At 51.3% G+C, this 23,445-nt stretch overlaps 3 protein-coding genes across 7 annotated transcripts in view; all 3 read right to left on the bottom strand.

The window, feature by feature from the left end:
• Positions 1–102: 102 nt before the first annotated feature.
• On the bottom strand, positions 103–6,380 carry LOC136105060 (uncharacterized). Of its 2 annotated transcripts, none has more exons than XM_065844594.2 (2): positions 6,119–6,380; positions 103–3,415 (listed from the first exon to the last, which is right to left on the bottom strand). In XM_065844594.2, the coding sequence occupies exon 2, from the start codon at positions 3,409–3,411 to the stop codon at positions 1,693–1,695; it is 1,719 nt and encodes a 572-aa protein (XP_065700666.1). In that variant the 5' UTR covers positions 3,412–3,415; positions 6,119–6,380; the 3' UTR covers positions 103–1,692. The 2 variants fall into 2 exon arrangements, with proteins under 2 accessions (XP_065700666.1, XP_071668656.1); XM_071812555.1 differs by lacking the exon at positions 6,119–6,380 and adding an exon at positions 5,051–5,256.
• A 6,902-nt stretch (positions 6,381–13,282) lies between these two features.
• On the bottom strand, positions 13,283–18,724 carry GP5 (glycoprotein V platelet). The gene is made up of 2 exons (XM_065844105.2): positions 18,083–18,724; positions 13,283–15,873 (listed from the first exon to the last, which is right to left on the bottom strand). The coding sequence occupies exon 2, from the start codon at positions 15,845–15,847 to the stop codon at positions 13,925–13,927; it is 1,923 nt and encodes a 640-aa protein (XP_065700177.1). The 5' UTR covers positions 15,848–15,873; positions 18,083–18,724; the 3' UTR covers positions 13,283–13,924.
• Positions 18,725–18,807: 83 nt separating this feature from the next.
• ATP13A3 (ATPase 13A3) overlaps positions 18,808–23,445 on the bottom strand; it is a 62,863-nt gene continuing 58,225 nt past the window's right edge. For all 4 annotated transcript variants that reach the window (XM_065844102.2, XM_065844103.2, XM_065844101.2 and 1 more), the window contains one exon: positions 18,808–23,161. In XM_065844102.2, the coding sequence (XP_065700174.1) occupies positions 22,964–23,161 (198 nt within the window). In that variant the 3' untranslated portion in view covers positions 18,808–22,963. The remainder of the gene's footprint in view (positions 23,162–23,445) is intronic.

Below are 23,445 nucleotides of genomic sequence, written 5' to 3'. Positions count from 1 at the left end.
ACATGAAAACACCTCTTAGTAGAGGAAATCAAGCGCAGTTCCCATCCCTGCTGGGTCGTTCCCTGGCTGTGCACGGCGGAGGAGAAAACAAAGAGCTCTTGGTACTGGGGGTGGACAACTGTGCTTTAATAGAGAGGTCACAGAGCAGCACCAAACAGCCCTGCGGCACAGTCCCGCATCTCCCGATATCATGCAGGTACCAGCCTGGAGGAGCATCCCATCATGTGCAGGAGCATGGGGCTGCGTGTGCCAACACCGGCTCACAGGGTGCCCTGAGCAGCCAGCACCATGGGGTGCACACCAAGTGTGAACCCTGTCCCATGGTAGCAATCCCCAGGCAGCCTGGGACCACGCACTGGGGTGAGCTGGACTCTTCCACAGCTGGAGGAGGCACTGTGGCCGCTGGAGAACAGGGAGTGCTGGGGGACAGTGTGTCCCCTGCCTGCGATTTGCAGAGCAGCCAGAGCTTGCTGCCCTCCTCCAGCATGCACCACCACCAGCCTGAGGGCTGTGACAGGCAGCAGGCCTGGGCACACAGGGGGACAACTCGGAGTGGGAAGAGCAAGAGGAGAGGATGCAGCTTTGCCAGGTGGAGCAGGGCCAGGCTGCTCACTGCCTGGCAGGGTGTGCACAAGGGGGTCAGGGCAGTGAGGACCAGGGGTGGGGGGCAGAAGGAGCAGTTCCCTGGGGCAGCAGTCCTGAGGGACCGCAGCCCTAGTATACTCAGCACCAAAGTGGCTCCCATCCCTCGCAGGGGAAAAGACATTTGCAACATGCCCCCAGGGAAGCGGCAGCCAGCACAGCCAGGCAGCCGGTCCAGCTGTGTGCATTCTTCGTACCCATCACCTGGCTCTCTAATCTGCCTCCAGCAGGGTTGGTGCAAGCCAGGACACCGTAGGCAGGGGCATGGTCACGGAAGGGTCAGCACCAGCATGAGGTGGGGGCTCAGGGGAGCTGCTGCTGCACCCACACACCAGCTCGTGGCTCTGTGGGTGGGAGATGCACAAAGGCAGGGGGAGCCGGAGGCTGCTGGGGGCAGGGGAAGGTGCTGGCTGGTCCCGCCTGCAGGCAGGGAAGGCAGCTTGGACACAGCTGGGTCACTCGGGGTGTGCCAGCCCTGCGGGAATCCCTGCCTGGACACAGGAGAGCTACAAAGCAGCACAAAGACACGCAGCTCTGCTGGGGGCAAAGGGGCTTGGTGCATGATGGACACGTCTGCCTGCTCGGGCAGGGACAGAGGCTGCAGGCATGGGGGCAGGGGGCAAATTGGGAAGAGGGGCCAGGGGAGAGCGGCAGGCAGTGCAAGGGCAGGCAGTGCTGGAAAGGACAATGCAAGGGGAAGGAGAGGGAAGCCTTGTTGTTTGGAGTAAGCACCATCATGACCAGGCTGTGTCTCCCTGCTCGAGAGGTCCCCTCTCAGCACCCCACACCCTGGGTGCCACTCTCAGGCTGGGAATGGGCACGGAGGCTGTGCTGGAGGCAGGAGGCGCTGGGGACAGAGAGCCGCTGGGGGGACACCCTGCTGCAGAGCAGGGACAGGGCAAAGCAGAGCAGGACAGGAGGACAGGCCGGGGTGATGCTGGTCTGTCCCAATCAGCAAGGGCAGCTGATGCAGAGCTGCTGTTTTGTCCTTCAGCCCTGTGGGGAGGGGACACCCTGCCAGCACCGCTCCCCCCAGGGTCTGCCAGGCACTCAGGCTTCGTTGGGTGCCTTCATCCTCATGAGCACAACATGGCTCTTCCTCCTACAGCCATAGACCACCAGTGCCACGAGAGTGGCGAGCAGGGCCACACACACCAGCACGATGACCGCCACCACCACCCCGCTCTGCGTGCGTGTCAGCCCCCACCAGCCCCTCTGCTCCTCTTCCTCCTCCTCTCGAGGGGAAACCGGCAACCCCACAGGAGGCTCCGTCCAGGCGCCCTCCGGCAATGCCGCCTCCGAGGGGTGAGTGGGGAGTAGGGTGCTGGGATGGGGGGAGGCAGAGGGGGACTGAGGGGAGAGGAGTTGGTCCCGCGGTAGCCTGGCAATGGGGGTGCCCTGCAGGGCAGGGGGCTGGGCACACAGGGGGGGTGTCTCGCCCACCTTGTGAGGGTTGTTCTCCAGCCAGCGCCATAGGGGCAGGATGCCCTCGTCACAGCGCCAGGAGTTGTTGTGCAGCTTCACCTCCCGCAGGGTGGCCAGCGGGGAGAAGATGCCAGCAGGCAGGTATTCCAGGGCGTTGGAGTGCAGCTGCAAGTTCCGCAGCATCGGGGTGGCCCCAAAGAGACCCCGTGGCAGCGCCTGCAGCTGGTTGTGGTGCAGAGAGATGTTCTGCAGCTTGGGAAGCCCCTCCAGGGCCTGGGCATCCAGGCGGCGCAAGGCGTTGGAGTGCAGCGACAGCTCCAGCAGCTCCCCCAGGCCCTGGAAAGCCCCCGGCGCCAGCGAGCGCAGCCGGTTCTTGCTGAGGACCAGGAGCTGCAGCTGGGTGAGGTTGCTGAAGACAGCTGTGGGGAGGGTGGAGAGCTCATTCTCATAGAGCCACAGCTCGCGCAGGTCAGGCATGGGCCCAAAGGCACCGGGGGAGATGTCCTGCAGGCGGTTGACGTGCAGGGTGATCTTGGTGAGGGCGCGCAGGGGCAGGAAGATGCCGCTTGGCAGGGTGGCGAGGAGGTTGTTGGACAGGTAGAGCTTCTGCAGGTTCCTGTTGTGCAGGAAGAGCTCCGGGGACAATGTCTCCAGCTGGTTCTGGTGCAGCCCCAGCTCCTGCAGCTCCGGCAGCCCATCAAAGGCACCCACTGGGATCTGCCGGAGCCGGTTCTCATAGAGCCGCAGTACCTGCAGCCGCGCCAGCCGCTCGAAGGCCCGGGGCGGCAGGCGGTCGATGTTGTTCCTGGCCAGGTTGAGCTTGGTGAGGGTGGTGAGCTGGTCAAACAGACCTTCCTTCAACTCCTGCAGGTTGTTCCCGTGGAGCTGCAGCTCCCTGAGGTTGCTCAGGTGGGCGAAGTGGGAAGGCTCAACCTGGAGGATCTGGTTGCTGGAGAGAAGCAGCGACTCCAGCTTGTCCAGGGGCTCAAAAACCTGCACGGGAAGCTCCTGCAGCTTGTTGCTCGCCAGGCTGAGGTAGCGCAGGTCAGGCAGGTACTGGAAAGCCCCAGGGCTGATGCGCGACAGGTTGTTCTTCTCAATACGCAGCCCAATCAGCAGGGAGGCGTTGCCAAAGGACGCGTCACCCAGCTCAGCGATGCGTGTGTTGATGATCTGGAGGGTCATGGCATTTGCAGGGATGGGGCTGGGGACCACGGTGATGCCGGCACCGGAGCACTCCACCTGGGCAGTGCGGACACACTGGCACTGCTCCGGGCACTGGCCACCAGCCAGCTGGATGCCCACCAGCAACAGCAGCCACCGCCACCAGCCTCCCTGCTCCATGGACCTGCAGCAAAAACAAAGGAGGGAGGCTCAGCCACTGTGATTTCGCAGCCCCCCAGGGCTGCTGCCAGGCTGGGTGCTGCTGTGTCCCTGGAGAAGCCCCCGAGGCTGCGGCCGCTCTCCTGCCCCAGCGAGGCAGAGCTGGGGGGCAGGCAGGGCTGGGCACAGCCCAGGCAGCAGCACGGAGCGGGACGGAGCCGGGGCGCCTGGCTGCCATACCACAGCAATTGGTGGCATTGCTGGCGTCCCCCTCGCTTGGCTCCTGTAGCGCCCAGGAGCGCAGTTTCCCATTTTACAGCGAGCGTGGTGAGCTGCTACCAGCAGCACTGGCCTCCTGGCACCGCCAAACAGCCAAGAGCTTCACCAGAGCTGGCCCACAGCACCCACAGATGAGTGGGTCCCAGGGATGCTCAGTGGGGGCAGGAAGAAAGGTGGCCCCCACCCCAGCACCCTCGGGGCTCTGCCTGGCAGCAAGCAGCTCTGAGCTCCTGTCGCTGAGCCGAGAGCAGTCGGTGCTGGTAGCACTGCCCAGGCATGTTTGAGATAAACCCTGCAGCAGCCTGGGTCAGTGGGACCCTCTGCCAGCTCTCCACCCCAGGCTGGATAGGGGGGTAGCCCTGTCCACACCCCCTCCTTTGCAGAAGGTCTCAGCCCTGGCCGATTTTGGCGGTGAGAGCGGGGTGTCTGGTGTGGGCATCTGTGTGCAGGCTGGTCCCAGGGTAGTGCCTGGAGCCCAGGGAATCTCTAGAGCCTGCGGGGAGTGAGGGCTTTACAGAACAGTCCTCCATCACTCCACATGCACAGCCACCATGGACACCCTCTCGTCCCTTCTCTGGTCTGGGAGGTTCCTCCGTCCACAGATCAAAGCCGCAGCCTTGTGCCAGGCTGGCACCGAGCAGCCGCCCACTAGCAGGTTGGAGTGGTACAAGGGAGGGAGAAAAACTCCCCCATCCCCGAGCACAGCTCGGCCAGGTGGGAAAACCTGGCAGCACAGGGGTCTGGGCATGGCCCCTGGCTCGCACTGCACCCCAGGGTGCTGGGGGCTCAGCCCCCACCCTCCGCCCTGCACTCGTCCAGGGAATGTGCTTGCTCTCCAGCAGGGAGGGAGGAACCCTCCACAAGCCAGCGCAGTTTATGTTTCCCATATGGAAACAATTTGCATCCAAGAACAGCTTTGTTTATAGCGAGTCATTTATAAACTTCCCCAAATGCTCTGCACATCAAAAGTCCTACTCATGTCACTCCCTGTTAAGGCAGCTCAGAGCACATCCAAGCCGGAGCGCCCTTCAGGAGCAGCAGCTGAGAACAATTTATCTCCTTTTTTCTTCTAGGGACAAAAAGCTTACAGACCAAGGGGCTAAATATTCCCTACCCCTCAGCATCCCACTGCTCCAAACCTCAGGCCCCCCTAAATGTTACTTTCCACCCCTTGATTTTCTTTCTGGGTTATTATTTAAGATATATCGCCTATGTAACTATTTCAGCACCCACAATGCCTAAGCTGGCTCCGTTAGTTGGAGAACCCTTGCAAGACAAATATCTCCATCAAATCAAAAGATGCTGAATAAGCACATCCCGCCGCCACCCCTCAGAGCTGCTCTGGGAGTCCCCCAGGCCCAGCGGTGGAGAAGAGACTTACCCGAGTGTCCTGCAGCCGTGAGTGCCGAGTGAGCACAGCTCTGTGCTGGCAAGAGAGACGAGTGTGGTTCACGCTTCCCCTCCCAGTATATAACCCGTCCAAATCAATGAATCAGCGCAGGGGCAGTGTCGGGGTTAGGGAAAGCACGGGAGCAGAGCTGCTTCAAACTCCTGTTTCCTCACCAAACAAAGCAAGCGTCTCAAGGATGGAGTTTTGGGTTTCCCTCTCTTGAACCCCAGTGCTCTTTTTTGAAGACAAGCAGCTGGTTGCACGAACACACCGCTCACATCAGCCAGCACCCAGGGAGCAGCTCGGCCTTGGCAGCCCCCTGGTCACCAGTGGGATGCGGCTGGGCACCCCAACTCATGGGGGCAGGTGAGGCAGAGCCAGGCCCCTGGGCACGATACCGCCCTGTGCTGTCACACACACCAGGGCTGCTCCACAGCATCACTTTGGCCCACGCACAGCACTTGCTGTCCCAGCTACAGCCCCTGCAAGCATCAGAACCTCTGGCCATGTCCCCAGTCCATGGCCAGCAGCACAGGCAGCCCCCCAGCATGCCAGCCCTACCTGGGGCACAGCTCTCCTTCACTCTCTCCAACAGGAGATGCAAACTGGCCAAGCACCCACAAGCACCCACTCTGTGTCTCTGCCCTGCTAACACCTCGCCCAGCCTGGCCAAGGAGCAGGCACCAAGCAGGGCTCAGTGGCATTGCTGGTGCCAGCTGGAGGCCAGGCTGCTTCAGAGCCCTCACCGTCCAGAGCAGCTCCGACCAGCGCCGCTGCACCTGTGGGCACCGAGGGACCCCGTCAATGCCGATCACTGCACGTGCTGCCATCTCCCAGGGGCTGCTGTGCAGCCCATACTCTACTCTTTATCATCCGTAGCCCTGGGACATGGGTGATGGAGCCCAGCACCAGGTGTGTTTGGGAAGCAGAGCACAAGCCCGTCCCATCCATTTGTTTGGAGTCACCTGCTGCCACCTCTCCCCTGCCCCTCCAGCCCACACAGGTGCACAGGGGTGCCCTTGGTCCCCACCACCCAGCCCAGGTCCCCTCCTCACGCACCTCTCTGGAGCAGCCCCAGTCCAGCAGCCGCCGGGAACGGAAATTCAGGAGGAAGCAGCTAAGTGGAGCCAGCTTGCGTGTCCCCTTCAGGCTTCCCGGAGCCAGAGCAGCCCCGTGCTAACCACGGGGCAGCTGGAATTTCCCTGGCCACGTCTAATCCCGTCTCAGCCCACCCATGTTTCTGCCGGCCACAGCAGCCCCTGCTCAGGTCCCAGCCGGCACTAATGAGCTGCTGCAGAAGGAAACAGCATGTGGCTGGCTCCGTCCCCATGTCACAGTGTGCTGCGAGGGCTGGGAGGGCGCAGGGGATAGGGACCCTGTTCAAAGAGGGTACCAGACCAGGATAAACAGCAAACCACAGGGGCAGAGAGGGGAGTTTCCAGCCAGACTGAGAGGACGGAGACAGGATCATGGGAATTGGGATTTCAGCCGAAGGCAACTGCTGCTGCTATGTCAGCTTGCTTAGGGGTCCCAGCTGCCGTGGGACATGCTGGTGGCCATGGATCCCTCCTTGGCCAGGGTGTGAGCACTGAGGCTGGGGGTACACCCCCTCCCGCTCCCTGCCTGCCCTGGGGAAAAGACCTGAGATTTGGGCACAGAGAAGGGGCATTTTGAAAACACCACCCACAAGTGCTTTAGCTGATGCTCTATTGACATAGCAGATTTTCCCAGTGCCGTTGTTCCCGAAATAGCCTCCCCGCTTCCTTGAGAGCGGTGCAGCGGGAGGTCAGGCAGCAGGCTTGGGAGCTGCCCACTCCCTGCAGCCCTGGCAGGAGAGCAGAGCTCTCATGGCCTTATCTTTCCCTTATCGCCGGCTCTGTCTGCCCGCTGCCAGCGCCAGCACTGCTGGGCTCCCGCCTGCTCTGACTCATCCCAGAAGCACACGGCTTTTCAGCAAGGCAACACAGAAATTAAACCCCAGCACTTCCGAAAGAAAACACCACCCAAGCCCGGTCTGACAGAGGAATGTCAGACTCAGCTCCTTCCAAACAGTGCTGCCTTCCAAGCAGTGCTGCCCCAGAGGACAGCAATGGGGATGCAATGGTGGGTACCCCCAAACAGCCTGCTGCCAGGAGGGGGGTGGTCACGTTATGGTCGCTACAGCCCAAAGTTTCTGAGGACCCCAGGGAACAGCCCTGCTAAAAACCCTGCTGCCTCTAGCCGGGCCTCGGGAACCTGGCTCCAGCTCTTGGCTGGGAAGGAGGAATCTGTTTTCAAGACATCTCTAAAAATAAAGCAAGGCTGAGTAACAGCACAAGCCCGTGCACCGCACCCGCAGCACAGAGAGGAACGCTCGTGGAGGGGAGCGCAGAGGAGCTCGCTCCAGGCCGCGCACAAGGGAGAGGGGCAGAGGGTGTGAGAGCTTGGGACAGAAGTGCACAGACACGCTCTGCACATCTGGAGGGGAGAGGCAGTTCCCTGAGACAGCATGAGGATGTCATTGAGGGTGAGATAAGTGTTTTAGTGAGAGAGGCTGCTCCGCACAGCTAGGAGCTCACACGGCACCAGAATCAATGGGAAAGTGCCAGGGTCCAGCAGTGCCCTGGGGACCTTCCCCAGCTACAGCCGCACCAGTCAGAGAAAGCCTGACTCCCCCACATCACACTTGAGAATGCATGAAGCGTCACTGCCCTGTCCCTACACCTCCAAGGGGATGATGGAGCCCAAGGGTGAGTACCTGCCAGCCCCTGTGCCCTCATGAGATGGGGCTGGCAGCAAAATCCATGGTCACAGCTGGGCTGCAGGGGTGACTCCTTTCCCCAGAGCCCCCATTTCTCCTCAATGTCTGCTGCCTGCACAAACAGCTTTCTGATGCCTCACCAAAGGCGAGACACCACCATGAAGGGAAGAGCAAAGAGTGTGTGGTGCTGCCCTGCAGCCCAGCCCCTGCCCTTCCACCCAAGAGCCCCCAGTACTCTCTGCAGGCATTTCTCCACATGCTGCTGATCACACAGGAGAGTTGGAGGTCCTGGGTCAAGTGGTCCCAGCTAGTGCTACCCCTCACACACTGACGTAACCCTGCCTGGGGCTCCTGGAGACCGGCAGGGCCAGGAGCAGGCAACCCTCAGCCACACTGTGCAAGCCACTTGCACTTAACACAGTCAGGGCTCACAGCCCCACCAGGGCTCCCGTCTGTCCTGTGACCTCTTGCCCAAGCCATCCCTGCCAGGGATGTCCCAGGAGCCCCCAAACAGCAGCATCTCCTATTTTAGGGGAGGTTCACCTCACTCCTGTAGAGCAGGACGGTCATGGGTCCATCCACGCTGGCAGGCCTCCAGCCCAGCCCACGGCTGGGGTGCAGCAAAGCTGAGTGGCTCTGAATCACCAAGAGACTCGAGACTGCTTGGAAAAATTCATGTAATCACTAAAATTAGCAGCTTGTGGGCTTGGCCAGGACAGTGCATTGCTCATCTGCCAAACAGCTGAACACGCTCACCCACGCCGCAGGGCTGCACAGCCCAGCAGCCCCAGCCCCTGCTCCTCACACACCTCCAGCTCCTGCGGCATTCACCCCTGGGAGAGGTGGGACCTCCCCAGGCCCCCACAGTGCAGGGCTGGGACCCCCCTGTTATTTTGCACTGCTGCAAGCCACCCCCCACGCTATGAGAAACCCTCACCATGGCCCCCGGTGTCCACAGAGACCATCTGGCCCAGGGCATTGGGCCAAACTCTTCTCTGCTGAGCAGAGAAGGAGCATGGAGGGCTGGGTTAGGGGAGAGGGTCCCCTTGGTGCTCCAGGATGAGGGGTCACCCCTGGGCCTAAGCCATGCAGCAGGACGCATAGTCTCAAACCACAGCTGAGGGGTGAAGGAAGGTACATTAAGTCACTTGGGGACTGGTAGTGGGTCCCCCCCGCCCCCTAGAGCGGTCCCTTCCACACTACACACCCCCTTAACACTTTGAGGAGCCCGAACTAGACGGCTCCTCCACAGGGCCAGCAATCCAGCCGCCATGGTTTGAGGTAAGTCAGGCCAGGGCTGCCTCGCTGCTCACAGCTCCAGGCTGTCCTGTCTGCATCTGGGGCAAGGGATGGGGATGGGTCCTGCCTTCCCTGGGGAAGCACTCATGCAGAGTGGGAGCTTTGGGGAGGAACAGCAGCCCCAGGATGGGCTCCTGGATGGGCCGCAGAGCTGGCCAGCAGGCTAACCTCCATCCACGCACCAGCACGAGACACACCATAACCCTCCTGGAGCTCAAGGAACACGGTGTTTAGAAACTTGAGCTCCAGCAAGGCTCGTCTGGCCAGCAGGACCATTGCCTCCAGGTTCAGCCCTGGCCCCAGCCCCAAGCGATAGCAGCAGCACGCAGGGCTTGGCGTGGGCTCAGGGCAGCGCTAGGCTGGAAGGAATGTGGGGCCTGAGGCCAAGTCCGCCTGGAGAGATAATCCAAAGCGGAAAGAGCTTGTCCGATGTGCACTGTGAGAGGGGGGAAGGACCGGCTGGAGCAGGAGTAAACGGCAGTGGGCTGGCCCTGCTCATGCACTGTGGGTGTTTGCCGGACCAGCTTCACGCTGCTCTCCATCAAGCCATCCCTGGCACCAGGGAGTGCCCCAGGGACCCCTTCCCAGCTCCCCAAAGGGGAAGGGGCCCCACCTCTCCCCAGTGCCGGGGCGGGAGCCAGTAGAGGCAGTGGAGCTGCTGCCAGGCCTCACTGGCTCCTCGCCCTGCGGTCTCTTCATCTAGAGACAAAGGCACGGCTGGAAGTCTGCCACATCATGGCAGTGACTGCACAAGAGGGGCTGAGCCCAGTGTGGGGATGTCTCTGTAGCAGCACCCCTCACCCCGCAATGGAGCTGGACTCACCCACCATGTCCCAGGCAAGAGGCTCTACCAGGGCTCATCTGCCCGTGAACACCCAGCAGGGAAGGGGATGCGAACCCAGATGCCAGCCAAGAAAATGGAAGCATAACACCTCCATAGCTTGCCCGTCTCTGCCTGGAGCAGTGGCAAAGCAGGAGCTTCAGGCTTCCGGATCACTTTTAGAGCCTGTAAACACTCACAACCCCAGCCTTGTCCCATGGGTATGTGCCTTTGGCTGCATCTCCTTCCAGCTATTCTGTCATTCCTAGGAAATACTGTGCTCTGATATCATGGCTGCTGAATCAGCTTCCCCAGGGAAGTTGTGCTGGTCAGAGGCCTGGGGGAGACATAGCCAATGCTCAGTAACGTCACGCAGAGGATCCCAGAGCTCCTGCCTTGCAGCCAGCAGTCACACGTGCTCTTGAACCACAGAATGCTGCTGTGCATCTCCTCCAAGCACATCTGCCACCACCCACCTTCCCTTTGCCGCCGGGAGAGGCAGAATCCGAGGTACAGGCTCTGATCTTGCTGCTACAGGCTGCGAGGCTGAGCTGCATTTAGCAGGCAGCCGCCTGAGCTCACTTTCCTCTGCAAGCAGCAACAAGGGCCCTTCAGCAGCTACTGGCCTCCTGCGGCAGAGGTGACATGGAAAGGGCAGATGCACAAGAACGGCACACGGGTGCTGGTGGCTTTGAGGGGTCCCGCAGCAGCTGGGAAGCAGGCAGAGAGCAGCCAGCACCTACAGCAGCAAATTCCCTCCTTGCCACCCTGCTCTTCAGCCTCTTAGGAGGGGATTCCATGCACTCAAGTCCCAACAAGCAAAGGAGAGCAGCAGCTGCGGTGATATCAGGCTGGAAACATGCTGCATGCTCCCAGGGCCCAGCACAGCAGCCAGAGGGTCCCACTGCTCTAACACAGAGAGAGCAGGAGCAGCTGCTGCAGGAACAAGCATTTGAGGGAACCAAGTGAGTTACAGAAGACCCTCAGCCAGGCTGCCTCGCTGATGCACTCCGAGCACTCCCCAAGGCAGCTTCTGGGACTCAGAGGTCTGGTTAACACACAGGGCTGCCAACCATGGCTCTGCACTCCGGGCCCATGCAGCAGCCAAGGGCTGATCCCCTCAGCTGCTGAGTGCGGACGTGCTTTGCATCCACCCCTCTCCCAGCAGCCAGGATTCTCTGGACCAGGGATTAGATATCCCCAACCTCTTCCAGTCCACTGTCCCCAGGTCCAGCCTGGTGGCAGAGGCCAGGCAGCAGTTTGTGAATGTGGGGGCTGCAGGGACTGGGAAAATCCTTGCCAATACACTAGCGATGGCAAGCCACTGGCATCTCCAGACACCAACAAAGCAACGCTACCTGGAGACAGGGCTCCAAGGAGCAGTCCAAGCTGCTTCCCTGCCTGCCACAGCCCTGTCATGCTGACCTGGAATATCATCCCTTCTCTGGGCAAAACAGATGGGATATAAATAAGCATACTCTTAGATTTCCCAGGCCAGGGAGTTTTGGAGGAAGGGCTGAGCAATGCTGGGCAATGAGTAATGAATCAGAGGCAGCTCAAAACAGGACACCTCAGAGGAAGAATTAGTAAAACACCCCAGGCCCTCATTGCTCCAGCCTTTTGTTGTCTGCTGACTTCACTTCCCCGGCTGGCTCCAGCGGGGAAAGCCCGATGACAGCCTTCATGATGACAGCATGTGAAGACAACTCATCCTCCTCTGAGCACTTGACTGTACGCGGCTGCTGCCAAAGCCCCCGTGTGCCAGAGCTCAGCAACTGCTGAGCAAGAGCCAGAGCAGCAGCACAGACCCGGCTGGCCCCGCCGCACAGCTGGGCGGCCAACCGAGGGGTCAGAGGGACGGCAGCTGCCTCCAACCCGCTTCTCGTCCAGAAGTCGGACATCGGGGTCTCATGCACGTATATGGTGACCAAATTGGTGCTTTTTCTCAGAAATCAGACAGTGTGCATCCAAGCGCCCGCAGCCACGAGTGCATTTCTTCAGTGCCTCACCCTTGCCAGTCCAGATTACACTTATCTCCTGCCTGCTGCGAGCAGATGCTTGCGTGGCACTGGTACAACGGCGCTGGAGCTGGAACAACAACAAGTGGTCATTACAGTTGCCCAACCAAGAACCTAAATTTGTAACAACTGCCTCCTTTTCAGCACTAGCATGTAACCACCCAGAAACACCACCATGAAAGCCTCATGTTGGCTTTGTGTTTCTCTTGAATGCATTGCAACAAATATTCTGATGCTTCTGTTTATCTAGTCCGAGTTCATTTTTCACCAGCTGTAGTGACTTGCAGTTCTCCCTCTTCAGAGGTAACTCTACCTACTACTTAACCAAGCTGGCTAAATTTTGTTAAACCTCACCAGCAAGACAATGGTTATTTAACACCATAGAAGCACATTGCTTCTTTTCACAGCCCAGAAGGGGAATCACATCCAGCAGCAGAGCATCCTGAAACAAAGCAGTCTGTAGTTTATTTTATTCTCACTGCCTAGAGGAGCACACAGCAGGGAACGAGCCGCAAACCTGCAGCAAACACAAGCTCTCTTCAGCTCAGGCTTGTAAAGTGCCATTTCAAGGCCATGCAGGAAAAACCTCAATAGTTAGAAAGTCAGTTAGACTGTGAAAGGACTCCCAGAGCACAGGGTCTGCCCAAGGAGCCAGGGAACCACATCCAGAGGCACTTCAATCCAGCTCTAGGTTTTGAGCCCAACACCAGCGCTTTTAAGAACAAGCTAAGTCACATAGTTAAGATAAAAGCTAATAGTGAAATCCAAGAGCTACCAAAACACATTGTAAGTAGATGGGTGGCTGTCAGACTAAGAGAGTCCTATCATTCAAAATATTAAAAAATGTTTCACTATGAAGATGGAAGTCCAGACTATTGCCTTCTTGTCTTTGTATATCAACACTTGAAAGGGCTGGAAGTCAGGGAATAATACTATGGAACAAGAAAAGGTAACAAGTACCAAGACTGAATATGCTACTGACTACGACAATGTGATGGAGAGGGGTATGTTCCCCGGTCAACTTCACTAAAGCTGGTGACACTTCAGGGCCCTCAGGTCAGGCAGAGTCCCTGCCACACCACTGCACGCCTATGGCCTGGCAGCCAAGCCCAGCAGAGATTGTCCCCTTCTTGCCCAGTTGAGTCCAGACCAGCTCCCAAACCAGCCCCCTCCCCTGCAGCCCCAGCCCCAGGCACCGGCCTGCACGCTGGTCTAAACGCTCATGGCATCACACAGTGAGTTCAGACCACTGGTCAAAGTTTGAGGATGAAAGTGTTTACTTAAAATATATATTTGTAGTAAATGTTACAAAATTCCAAAAACAAACAAACAACAAAATACCTCAAGATTATACTTCCAAGCCCAGCATTTTATTTATCTTCCTCTGGCTAAGCTAGAGTAAAGCACTGCTAGCTTTAAATGGTAGCCCTTCCTCCTGCCACGTCCTGGGAAGGGGCTGAGGACAAAAAGCAAAAACTAAGACATTTGCACCGTATCGTTCTGCCCCCACCTCTATTTTGAAAAGGTCTTTTCCAGCATCTCCCCTTCAAAACACTGTTTATTTTCTCAACATGGAGACAAAATACTGCAGGTGGCATATGGTATTTTGAGTACCATGGCCAACCTTTCAAGCATGGTTGAAGCCATGTTCCTACGCAGATGCCAAGTCCCTCTGAGGGCAGGTGGGTGTCTGGCAGCAACAGGAAACCAGTACCACACACAGAGGTGACCACAGATTTTCTTTCAGCTCTCCCTCTGGATTCGCGCACCGAGCGCTGTAGCAATGTACAGTGATTACTTTTGGCAAACCCTGTAAGGTACATAAAAGTACATTTTCATGACACTGTGAAAACAAGGTCTTTATGGTTCTTGCTGTGAAGATTTGTAATCCACATCTGAATCAAGTGTGAACTGCCCAAATGCTCAAAACACATCCAAAACAGTGCTCCCAATCCTCTCTCTGGAGGATTGGTACCGTCTGGTACCATCTATCTTCTCAAAAATTTTATCAGAACCACAGGCTGAGTAAGAGTATTTTGGGAGTGCAAGAGCTGCCTGGTTTTACCCATCACATACAGACTGAGCACAATGGTTACAGTCTGGAGCGCTAAAATCAAAGTGTGAAGGCACAAGAATAGCTGACAATAAGCAACTCTGGTATTAAAATAGGGCTTGGCACTCCTGCGGGCTGGCAGCTCATCCCACCAGGGAAGAGTCGTCGTATCTGCTCCTCTGACACTGTCAGTCTCTATTACAACGCTGGGAGAAGCTCGGGTCGGAACCGCTGAGACATGAAACCAAGGCTGTCCAACATCAACATGTGAGTAGGTAAAACCTGGAGCTGCAAGAGGCGTTGATGTGGGTGTGCTGGTGTCCACGTCGGACACTGCAGTTACAGCAGTCTCCCGAGATGATGTCAAGTGCTCCGTCACAAGAGAAGCTGAAGCCGGGGAATAAGTTGAGCTGAACACCTGGTCTGTATTGGCTGTGGCCGCCAGGCACTTCAGGTGATCATCTGTTAGAGCCACAAGAGAAACATTTTGCAGGGCCAGCGGGCTGTCACACATCAGAGATGGCACATTTCTAACTATCTCCCTGCTCTTCTGGAGCCACTCTTGGAAGCCAAGAATTTGGCAATCGCATTTCCAAGGGTTGCCATCAAGGAAAACTTCTTGCAGCTCAGGTAAAGCAGTAAAGATTTCTCCAGGAAGAGACTGCAGCTTAGTGCTATTGAGATAAACTTTCTGAAGGTGCTTGAGATTGTGAAAGAGGTTTCTAGGAAGAGCCTCAAGCCTGGAATCGAACAGGGAAATGTTCTGCAGTTTCTGAAGGCTCTGGAAGATGCCCTCTGGCAGACTGGAAATATTATTTGTATGCAGAGAAAGGCCCCGCAGTTCATTCAGACCACTGAATACATTCTTAGGAAGAACACTAAGCTCTGGATTAAAACTCAGCACAAGAAGTTCTAAATTTGTCAAGTTACTGAACACAAGATCTGGTATTGTTGAGAGCTTTGTGTGATACAGCCACAGGCTACCAAGATGCCTCATTTCTCCAAACAATACTTCTGGAAGAGACTTGAGGGGGTTCTTGTACAAGGTCAATTTAGACAGGTCATGCAAGTGCAGAAAAAGCCCAGGAGGCAAAACCTCAAGCTTGTTTCTGGAGAGCGTCAGGATTCTCAGTTTCTGAAGACAATGAAATGCATCAGGAGCAATGGACTGGATGTTATTGGAATGCAGGAAGAGTTCCAGCAGCTCCTTCAGGCTATCAAACAAACCAGACTCTACTGAAGACAGCCTGTTAAAATACAGCATCAGCTTCTCAAGCCTGGTTAACGCACTAAATATATTTCTAGGCAGCACTGCCAAACAATTTCTCGACAAATTCAGTACTTTGAGTTTGGCAAGTTTCTTCAGGACACCAGTAGGAAGTGCTGTGAGTTGGTTTTTGTTCAAGAAAAGCTCCTCCAAACTAACCAGTTTGTCAAACAGATTTTCTTCGATGGATTTCAACCTGTTACTTTCAATGATCAATTGCTGAAGCTGTACCATGTCATCAAACACTTCTGGGGGAAGTTCAACCAGCTTATTATCCAGCAGTTTGAGGGCTTTTAGCCTTCTCAAGCCTTTAAAAGCCATTGGTGAAATCAGAGAAATGTTGTTTGAAGACAAGATGAGATGCTGCAGTTCCACCATCCTAGAAAAAACATCCCGCAAGTACGTCACATTAGTGTCCGTTATGTGAATCGTCGTCATGTTGCAAGGCAGATTTAACAACTCCAGGTCTTTTATGTGGGGACCAGAGCAATGAATTGCATTTTTCGAAGAGCAGTCACACTTTTCAGGACAAACAGATGCATCCAACTGGAAGAAAAGCTCGATCATCACTGACAAATGAAACACCAACATCCTTGTCGACGTGCCAGAAACATTAGCTGTTACAAGAGATAAGAGAGAATCAGGATTTGATCACAGGTAGTTGACAATTTAGCAGCCAAAGTTGTGTGAATATATCATAAAGCCTGCAAAAATGTGCGTGAAATCTCTCTTGGCTTGAAAGCAAAATTCAAAATCTCTGTTACTGTTGACTGCAAATATTTCTGAAGTGCTCACCTTACACTGAGAAGGACAGATAAAGCACTTTCGTAAATCAAGTATTCCTTGTTTATATTTGCACTAGTCAAGTATAATAAAAGCATAACGAAAATCATGATGAAACTCTAAGTAGTCATAAGGCATGTATTTATTTGAACAGAAAAGCACTATGTTAAGTTACATGCAGAAATTCTTGAAAAAAAAAAAAAAATCAAAAGGTCCTGCACCCACAATATTTGTTAATTGTAGGTTACCTAGAGGTTTAAAAATAAAGATCAGCCTGCAAAAATAGATAATGGAGGTTAAAAGGGTGTCCTGTATTTTAAGTGGCCAAAAGCAGAACAGCACACAGTTCTGTTAGATCATCTCTCAGCATTTGCAAGAGATCACTTCTTGGAACAGCCCAAGAACACACAAGAAGCAACAGGCTATTTTTGACATAGCCTGAAATAACACACAAGAGCTCAAGTAGCACAGGACAGCAGTGAGCCTCTGATAACTGACCGGTCTCATTTTAACAGCTTAACACAATATTAAGTTATCAGTGGTATTAAAAACACGATGAAATGAGAGGAAAGAAGTGCCAAACTGTACCAATACAGGTAGATCCGCATGAAACATACCAAGAAGTTGGAAAGCTGTACAGATTTCCAAACAAAAAGAGGAACAGGAAAGCAATCTTTGTAGCTATAATGATAATATTTAAAAGAGCAAGTCAAACAGAAATCCACAGTTTAGAAATACTTTCTGAGTGAAATCACCAAGTCCAAAGGTACCAGAAACCTGGAAGTCGAGCACCCGGCTGAGCAGCAGGAGCAGCAGCAGCTGGGACCAGTTCTGCAGACACAACTGGAACAGCCAGCACCCCCAAGCCAGGATAGGTCCATCCCAACACACCCTTTCCGGGGCCGAGGATGAAGCTCTCCCACACCAACCCCACAAACTGACATGGGGACAAGAAGTCAGGTGGGACAGCAGAGCTTCTCACATGCCTGAACTGCTGACAAGAACACACCACCATGGATCAGAACCAGCTGCTGCATCAAAAACAGGCAAAAGGGAGTACTTTTCTTGGTTGGGTTCAGCGTACTGCAGACTGTTAAAATCTGCATCCCTTTCTTGGGAATGGAAGGACACAGTATCTGGTGGTGTCAGCTACCAGCAACGTGATGCTGCAAAGCAAACCCTCACTGGCCTTCCTACAACTCTTCGAATGAGACTGTAAGTCACCAAAATAAGGCCATGAGATTTCACCCTTCCAAATGACTTTTCCATGTCAAACAAGAATCTTTCAGAGAACCTCACCCTACTAGTAACCCCCCCACCCGAAAACTGGCCTTCTCTCACACTAGTGACACCACCACCTCAATAAACTCAAACACCATCCTGCCCCTGAGCCCAGGATGCCAGCACCAAGCGCCTCAGCCCACAGGCAGAGTGGGGGTCGTGCTTAACTATGGTGCTTAACTTTTTTACTTTCTTGCAGGTTTCTAAACTCCTATGAGCATGAAAAAGGAATTTTGGACTGTACCTTAAAAGTTTATCTGCTTTTTAGAGGAACTTACTAGAAGCATTGCAGGCAATCAGGCTTCACCATGATTCTGCACTTTAAATGGGAAGTAAACCAGCAAAGCGCATCCTCTAGATAACACTTTCACCCGTATTTGCGTAACTACTGTGAAAGGCCAAAGAACACTTTAAGCTTCAGAGCAGATTTTGCCTACATTTAGCTGCGTAAGCAACCTGCTTCCATGGATTGCAGGCAACTCCAAATGCAGAATTTGAGAACACTCACAGAACAGGAGAAAGCTTGAAGGCACACATGCAACAGCACAAAACACACTTGTAGCTTGTTCGACAGTGATATTGGAGTATGTGCTTCGAGCAAGCCGATGCAAATCTGGGTTAAGTCAGAAATCTACATTTCAACATGAATTACGGTCAGAAATTTCAAACGTGCTATAGACAGTTTCAGTCTGCTACACAGGTGTATTAGGTTTTAAAGGAGTGGACCCATCTACTTTAAAGAACCAAGTGATTGCTATGTACCTTCACAAGGCTGCTCCCACTTCTACTTTCTTGCAGGACTGGAGTCAAAGCAATCTGAGCAAGGAATGAAGAGTCTTTTTACTTAACACTTCGGATAAGCAATCCAGGGTTGACCCATTTGGCTTCTGTTTTTCTTCCAAGTCTTCTGGACTCCCAAGCCAACAAAACCTAAAGCCTGGAAGATTCTGAAGGGAGAAAAGCTTTAAGTTATCAAAATATGAGCTTGGAATGGAAAGATTAAGTTTTTGTAATTAAGTAACTAGGTATTTCAAGTATCTTGTCTTTAAGTTTAAAATAATGTGCTCTGCCAATGAATGCTTAAGCAGAAGGTGAGCTGCAGGATGGAGAAGATGTCTTCATTTCTGTGTGATTGTCTGAGGAGACTGTGCCAACGGCAACAGCTCACAGCCAGAAACCTTTGCCCAAGAGACTTTCCAATATAATGCCCCCCATGTGTCAAAGAACAGAAGGAACGGCTGGATAACGGAAGGTGAAACGAGCTGCTATCACATGCACAAGGTCTGGCTTTAAAGTGTCTCAAAGGCAGGAGGCACAAGCACGGTCAGTATCATCCCACTGCAGCAGAGCCGCACAGCACCGATCCTGCTCCACCCGCCCTCACCAGACACACGCGGCACACTTTGGATCTAATTGTACAAATACAAGTAATTTCATGAAACTGATGAGAAGAGTTAAAATATCTGCTCATTTTATTTTCAAAGAGCTTCAGTCACAAAAATGATTTACAAGTCTATTTACAATTCTATTGTACAGTTATTCATGTATGCCTCTTGACAACAGGGTACCATTCTAGAGCAGCAGTACACATTTTAAATACAAAGACATGGTATAATTTCAGATCTAAAAATAAAAGGAAGCTGAGCTTCTAGAGAGCACTGTAATGAACCTTTTAATCAGTGTTAGGCTTGATAAATTAATGATAAACTGAGTAGTTTCTGGTTCACATAATTATCAAACAAGCTGCAGTTTGTTGAAAATAGCTTTAAAAACCTGAAGCTTTACTGTATAAAATCAACATATTCAAGACTCTAAAAATTGTCAAAACCCCACAGCTTGTCCTTAGACATACAAAAACCTAAGTTTACAATTCAGAATTTCATGGGAGAAATCCTACAGAACTTCAGCTCTCTCATTTGGTGATGACCAACATAAGCGTTAAAAATTTGCAGCATAAAAAGGACTCCACATCTGCTTAGTATTATACTGTATACACATATACAGTACAGGATTATTTACCCAATTTGGGATGACTGTTCAGCACAACCTTCATGAAGAAAGAAAGAAATAAATAGAATTAAAAATCCAACAACTTTTAAAAGTGCAGCAGTAAGAGTTTCCAATTTAAAGTTACGATGAACATGGACAGTTAGTTCTGGGGGTGTTTTAGCCGCTTCTACTCAAGCATTATTCGCAGCATTTTCTTTTTACAGTAGATTTAGTCCTATAGTACATGAAACTAGAGTTACTGCTAATTGAGTCTGAAGGGAAGAGGGAAAAAACAACTTTAAAAATAACCCTGAGGGATATACAATTTACTGATCTTGCAATTTATTTCTAAAAAGTAACATTTATTATCTAGCAATTGCTTTTCTGGGTAGACCAGTCCTTTAAGTATGTGCATAAATAATATTTTAAAATCAGTAATATTTACAAATCCTAATACATCAAAGTAAAATAGGTACAGATTAAAGTCTGCATACACAAATAATTTAATAATAAATCAAACTCCTCGATGTAAGGCCAAAATATACAGCAGGAAGAAAACATCTACCAGGTATCTAGTGGAGCTCACTAAATTGGTCTGCTCACCTGAATTTAGACTTCCAAGACGAACATTAAAGAGATTCTTTTCTCTACGAACTGAATTGCATGTTTCTTCAAAGCAGAAACTGAATACGCTAGTGCAGATCTAGTTTGCTGCATTTCTGAAAACCAGAAAAACTAAACTGCTCAAAAAGAGAAAAATTATAGATGGCCCAGCTCGGCTCTTGGGCAGGAAGGCATAAATTCCAATAATCACAGAAGATGCAAAAGCTCATTTTGTGGCTGAACTTACAACAACAAGAAGGATTCTCAGAAAGGCTGATTTATTATTCTTGACCAAGCACCAGAGGCAAATAGGTCAGAGCTCAAGCATGCAACCTCAAGAACATTTACCAACTCTGAACACATACCTTGAGGAAACCAGCTTCCACTCGCAAAATATCCCAGTTTAATGGGCTCCTGACCCATTAGTCACTCAATCAAGTGGAGACACTTGGCAATTTCAGTTTTAGTAAGAGTTCCTTAAGATGTTCTCCAAAGACAAGCCCACCTTAATAAGCTGTTTCCTCCTCACTTTCTAGATAAGTCTAATTAACCAGAGTAAGACTGCAAGAGCAGCTTCAGAAACCCAAGAGAGAAATTATCAGTTTAGAGAAAGTATTAAGCAAAAGCATGTAAAAGGGAAAGACACAAATATTTCCTTTCATTTCTGATGGAACAACCAAGCCAAAAATGGTCAATGAAATGGAAAGCAAAAGCTTTTGAGTTTAAGGATAAGTCACAGCTCCCAGGTCCAAGATGCATAGCTTCACAACAATTTTCAACTAAAATATTATTTTTCTTTAAATTTGAATGTTACTTACGCAGCTAAGAATTATTCTTCATCAATTATTCCACGGTACAAAAATCTTGTAAAATCAACATCGCCAGAAATTAGCCAACGGATTTAAGTTCATGATTAATTGATTTATCCAAGTCCACAACTGCAGACCCCTGAAAAGCTACCAATGTTGTTCGATGTTTATGACCATAAGAAGCTACGATAATAAGACTTTTACACTGCTCTGTTGAATGAGTGCTAAGAAAACCACTTCCCCCTTCCTCCTGCTCCACTCCTCAAAACCAAACAACAACAAAATCAGGAAAAGAGCTGACAGCTGGACTGGAGGATAGTACAATATATGCATATTGTTTCTGAGGACCAAGTACTAATAACTTAAACACCCAAGTTCTAGGAAAAAGTCTTCCAAACCATTTAGCACCACTTTTAAATTCCCTGTTGGCACAGTGTGTTCAGCGCTGCAGAAACCACAACCTGAGCAGTGGGGGCCACTGTCGTTCTGCCTCACAGGACAGCACAAGGGAACTCGGCCTGACCTGAAAAACTCCACATATTAAAACAATGCTGGAATGAAATTGTCTCCACAGGAATTTAAAAAAATAAAAATTGAAAAAAACCAACCAAACAAACAAAAAAAAAAAAAACAAACCAACCCACAAACACAAAACCTCAAATTCCATCATCAGAATACACACACTTCAAAATGACCCCAGCTAACCAGAAAGTTTGGGGCCCTCCTTCCATGACTACTCTAAAGGACTCGTCTTCCTTCTCTAAAGGATCTCTACAGAATCGTGACTTCTCCAGATCCCCTCCCAAAGCCGTGAGGACTCTGAACCAGTCAGCTGCACCTGGTCAAAACAGACTGATCAAGAGGTGATATTTTATCATCTTCCCAAAGACAACAAAGAAGACTTTTCTGAAAGTCTACCAAGTTGAAGATGGTTTGGAGATACATTTGTTTTGTGGGTTAAGCTTTGAACATGAAGACGATGCCTGCCTCTACATCTTTGCAGACTTATTTTTCTAGTGGTCTTGTGTTTTGCCACCGCCTAATGGCAAAATGATGTATCACTACCCCAAGTGCTTAAGCAGCATTATTGGTGATGCAAGCTTTTTTTTTTTTTCTTCTTCAATAAACAAAATCCACATAAGCCTTATAGTTCTGCAGCAAGACAGATTTTAGCTCATCTATTTAATCTTAATTTTGTTTCATACAGCTACATATAGTGCTTAGGATACTGGCAGAATCTTTGAAATGCATATGTTCTTAACATGCACAAATCCCAAGCGTGGGCATTTGAAAATATTCCTCCCTCCCACCCCCATTTCCCTTGCAGCAGTAACTCTGGCCTCACTGCTTCAAGGTATACAGGAAAATTATCTTAAGATTTACAAAAAAACCTGGTGCACAAAGGGATAATCCAACCCTTCTGCTGGAAAAAGCAAGGTCTGTGGAGAAATGCATAGCTAAATGTAATAAAACATGAGTCAGAAGAAAGTGTTGAGATTCTCTAGCCTTCCTTCTCCAAAAACTTGAGCGTAGCCAAGTGCCTCCTCCTCTGGAGGCCACCTAAGCCCTTCCTTGGGGTTTAGCTAGAAAAGAAACAAAGAACCCACTTGAAAGCAATGTGCTTTCTTCTAAAGGACAGAGCATATTGCTTCTACGGCATTCCTAATTCCTGCTGTGGCAGACTAAAGAATTAAACTTGAAACCCAAACATGACACCTGGAAACACTCCTTACTAGCAGGGACAAACTTCAGAGGTACACACACCAAAACTTTAGAACCATTCTGAGGCACAAAGCTTTTTGACAGTGAATATCAAAAAAAAGGCATGACGAGGTTAACATGTGCCTCCAGAACGACCATGAAAGCGTCACATCATAGGGTTTACATGAACACGTGCTCAGGTAAGCAGGTTAGAACAATGATTAAGATACTCCAGGCAAAGCAAGTGAACCTGTTTTAACCGCCCTGCAGTTTAAACCTTCAAATACATCTCACTTAGGAACAATGAAATTTGAAAGAAGGTAGAAGGAAATGCAATCATTTTTGTTCTGCCCAAGGTAACCTACATTTTAAAAATGTATAGCCATAAGATGTCTGGCTCTGAACTTTGTATTCTGAGAGACAACACAGTTGGAAACATCTGCATTCAAATTTGACATTTAGTACACCGTAATTTCAAATGAAGCCTTACAATTACATTCTTCTGAACACTACTAAAGACACATGCCACCAAGATCCACTGCTACGTTACAGTGATGATTTGATATGAACCATTTTCTTGGGATGGTACTTTCGCTTCTGTTGTTGTTCTGGGTTTTGGTGGCCATTCTGGATCAACCAGCAGTTCCTGAGCTAGATGCATATACTTGGCTTTTGGTGTCCTCTCTCTACAACCAAACAGGGAAGAAAGGAAACAGGCTCCACAGCGAACCACAGACTCCTGCAGAAGTGAAGAGATTTGAAAACTGGATTACCATGAGAACAAATTAATATAACTAACAACACAGCAAATCTCTAGAAGAAAAACTATTATTTTAGTTTCTAATTTATTATTGCCTTGTCACATTGGACCTACAAAGTATAGTACAGAAAGTCATCTGTTATACCATCTCTTCTATACTATGGTAGCATAATATTTTAAAAACATTAAGAAAAAATGAGTATTCTGCATTGTTGTAACATCTAAGGTCACCAACAGCTTGATTGCATATTTTATAATAGCTT

The sequence above is a fragment of the Patagioenas fasciata genome, chromosome 9, assembly GCF_037038585.1.
Source record: "Patagioenas fasciata isolate bPatFas1 chromosome 9, bPatFas1.hap1, whole genome shotgun sequence".
Lineage (NCBI taxonomy): Eukaryota > Metazoa > Chordata > Aves > Columbiformes > Columbidae > Patagioenas > Patagioenas fasciata.
This window is presented reverse-complemented; position numbering and strand designations above follow the sequence as displayed.

What these genes read in the sequence shown, in the direction of transcription:
- GP5 (XM_065844105.2), bottom strand. Translation starts at nt 15,847, where the DNA reads ATGTTGGTGTTTCATTTGTCAGTGATGATCGAGCTTTTCTTCCAGTTG.
- LOC136105060 (XM_065844594.2), bottom strand. Translation starts at nt 3,411, where the DNA reads ATGGAGCAGGGAGGCTGGTGGCGGTGGCTGCTGTTGCTGGTGGGCATC.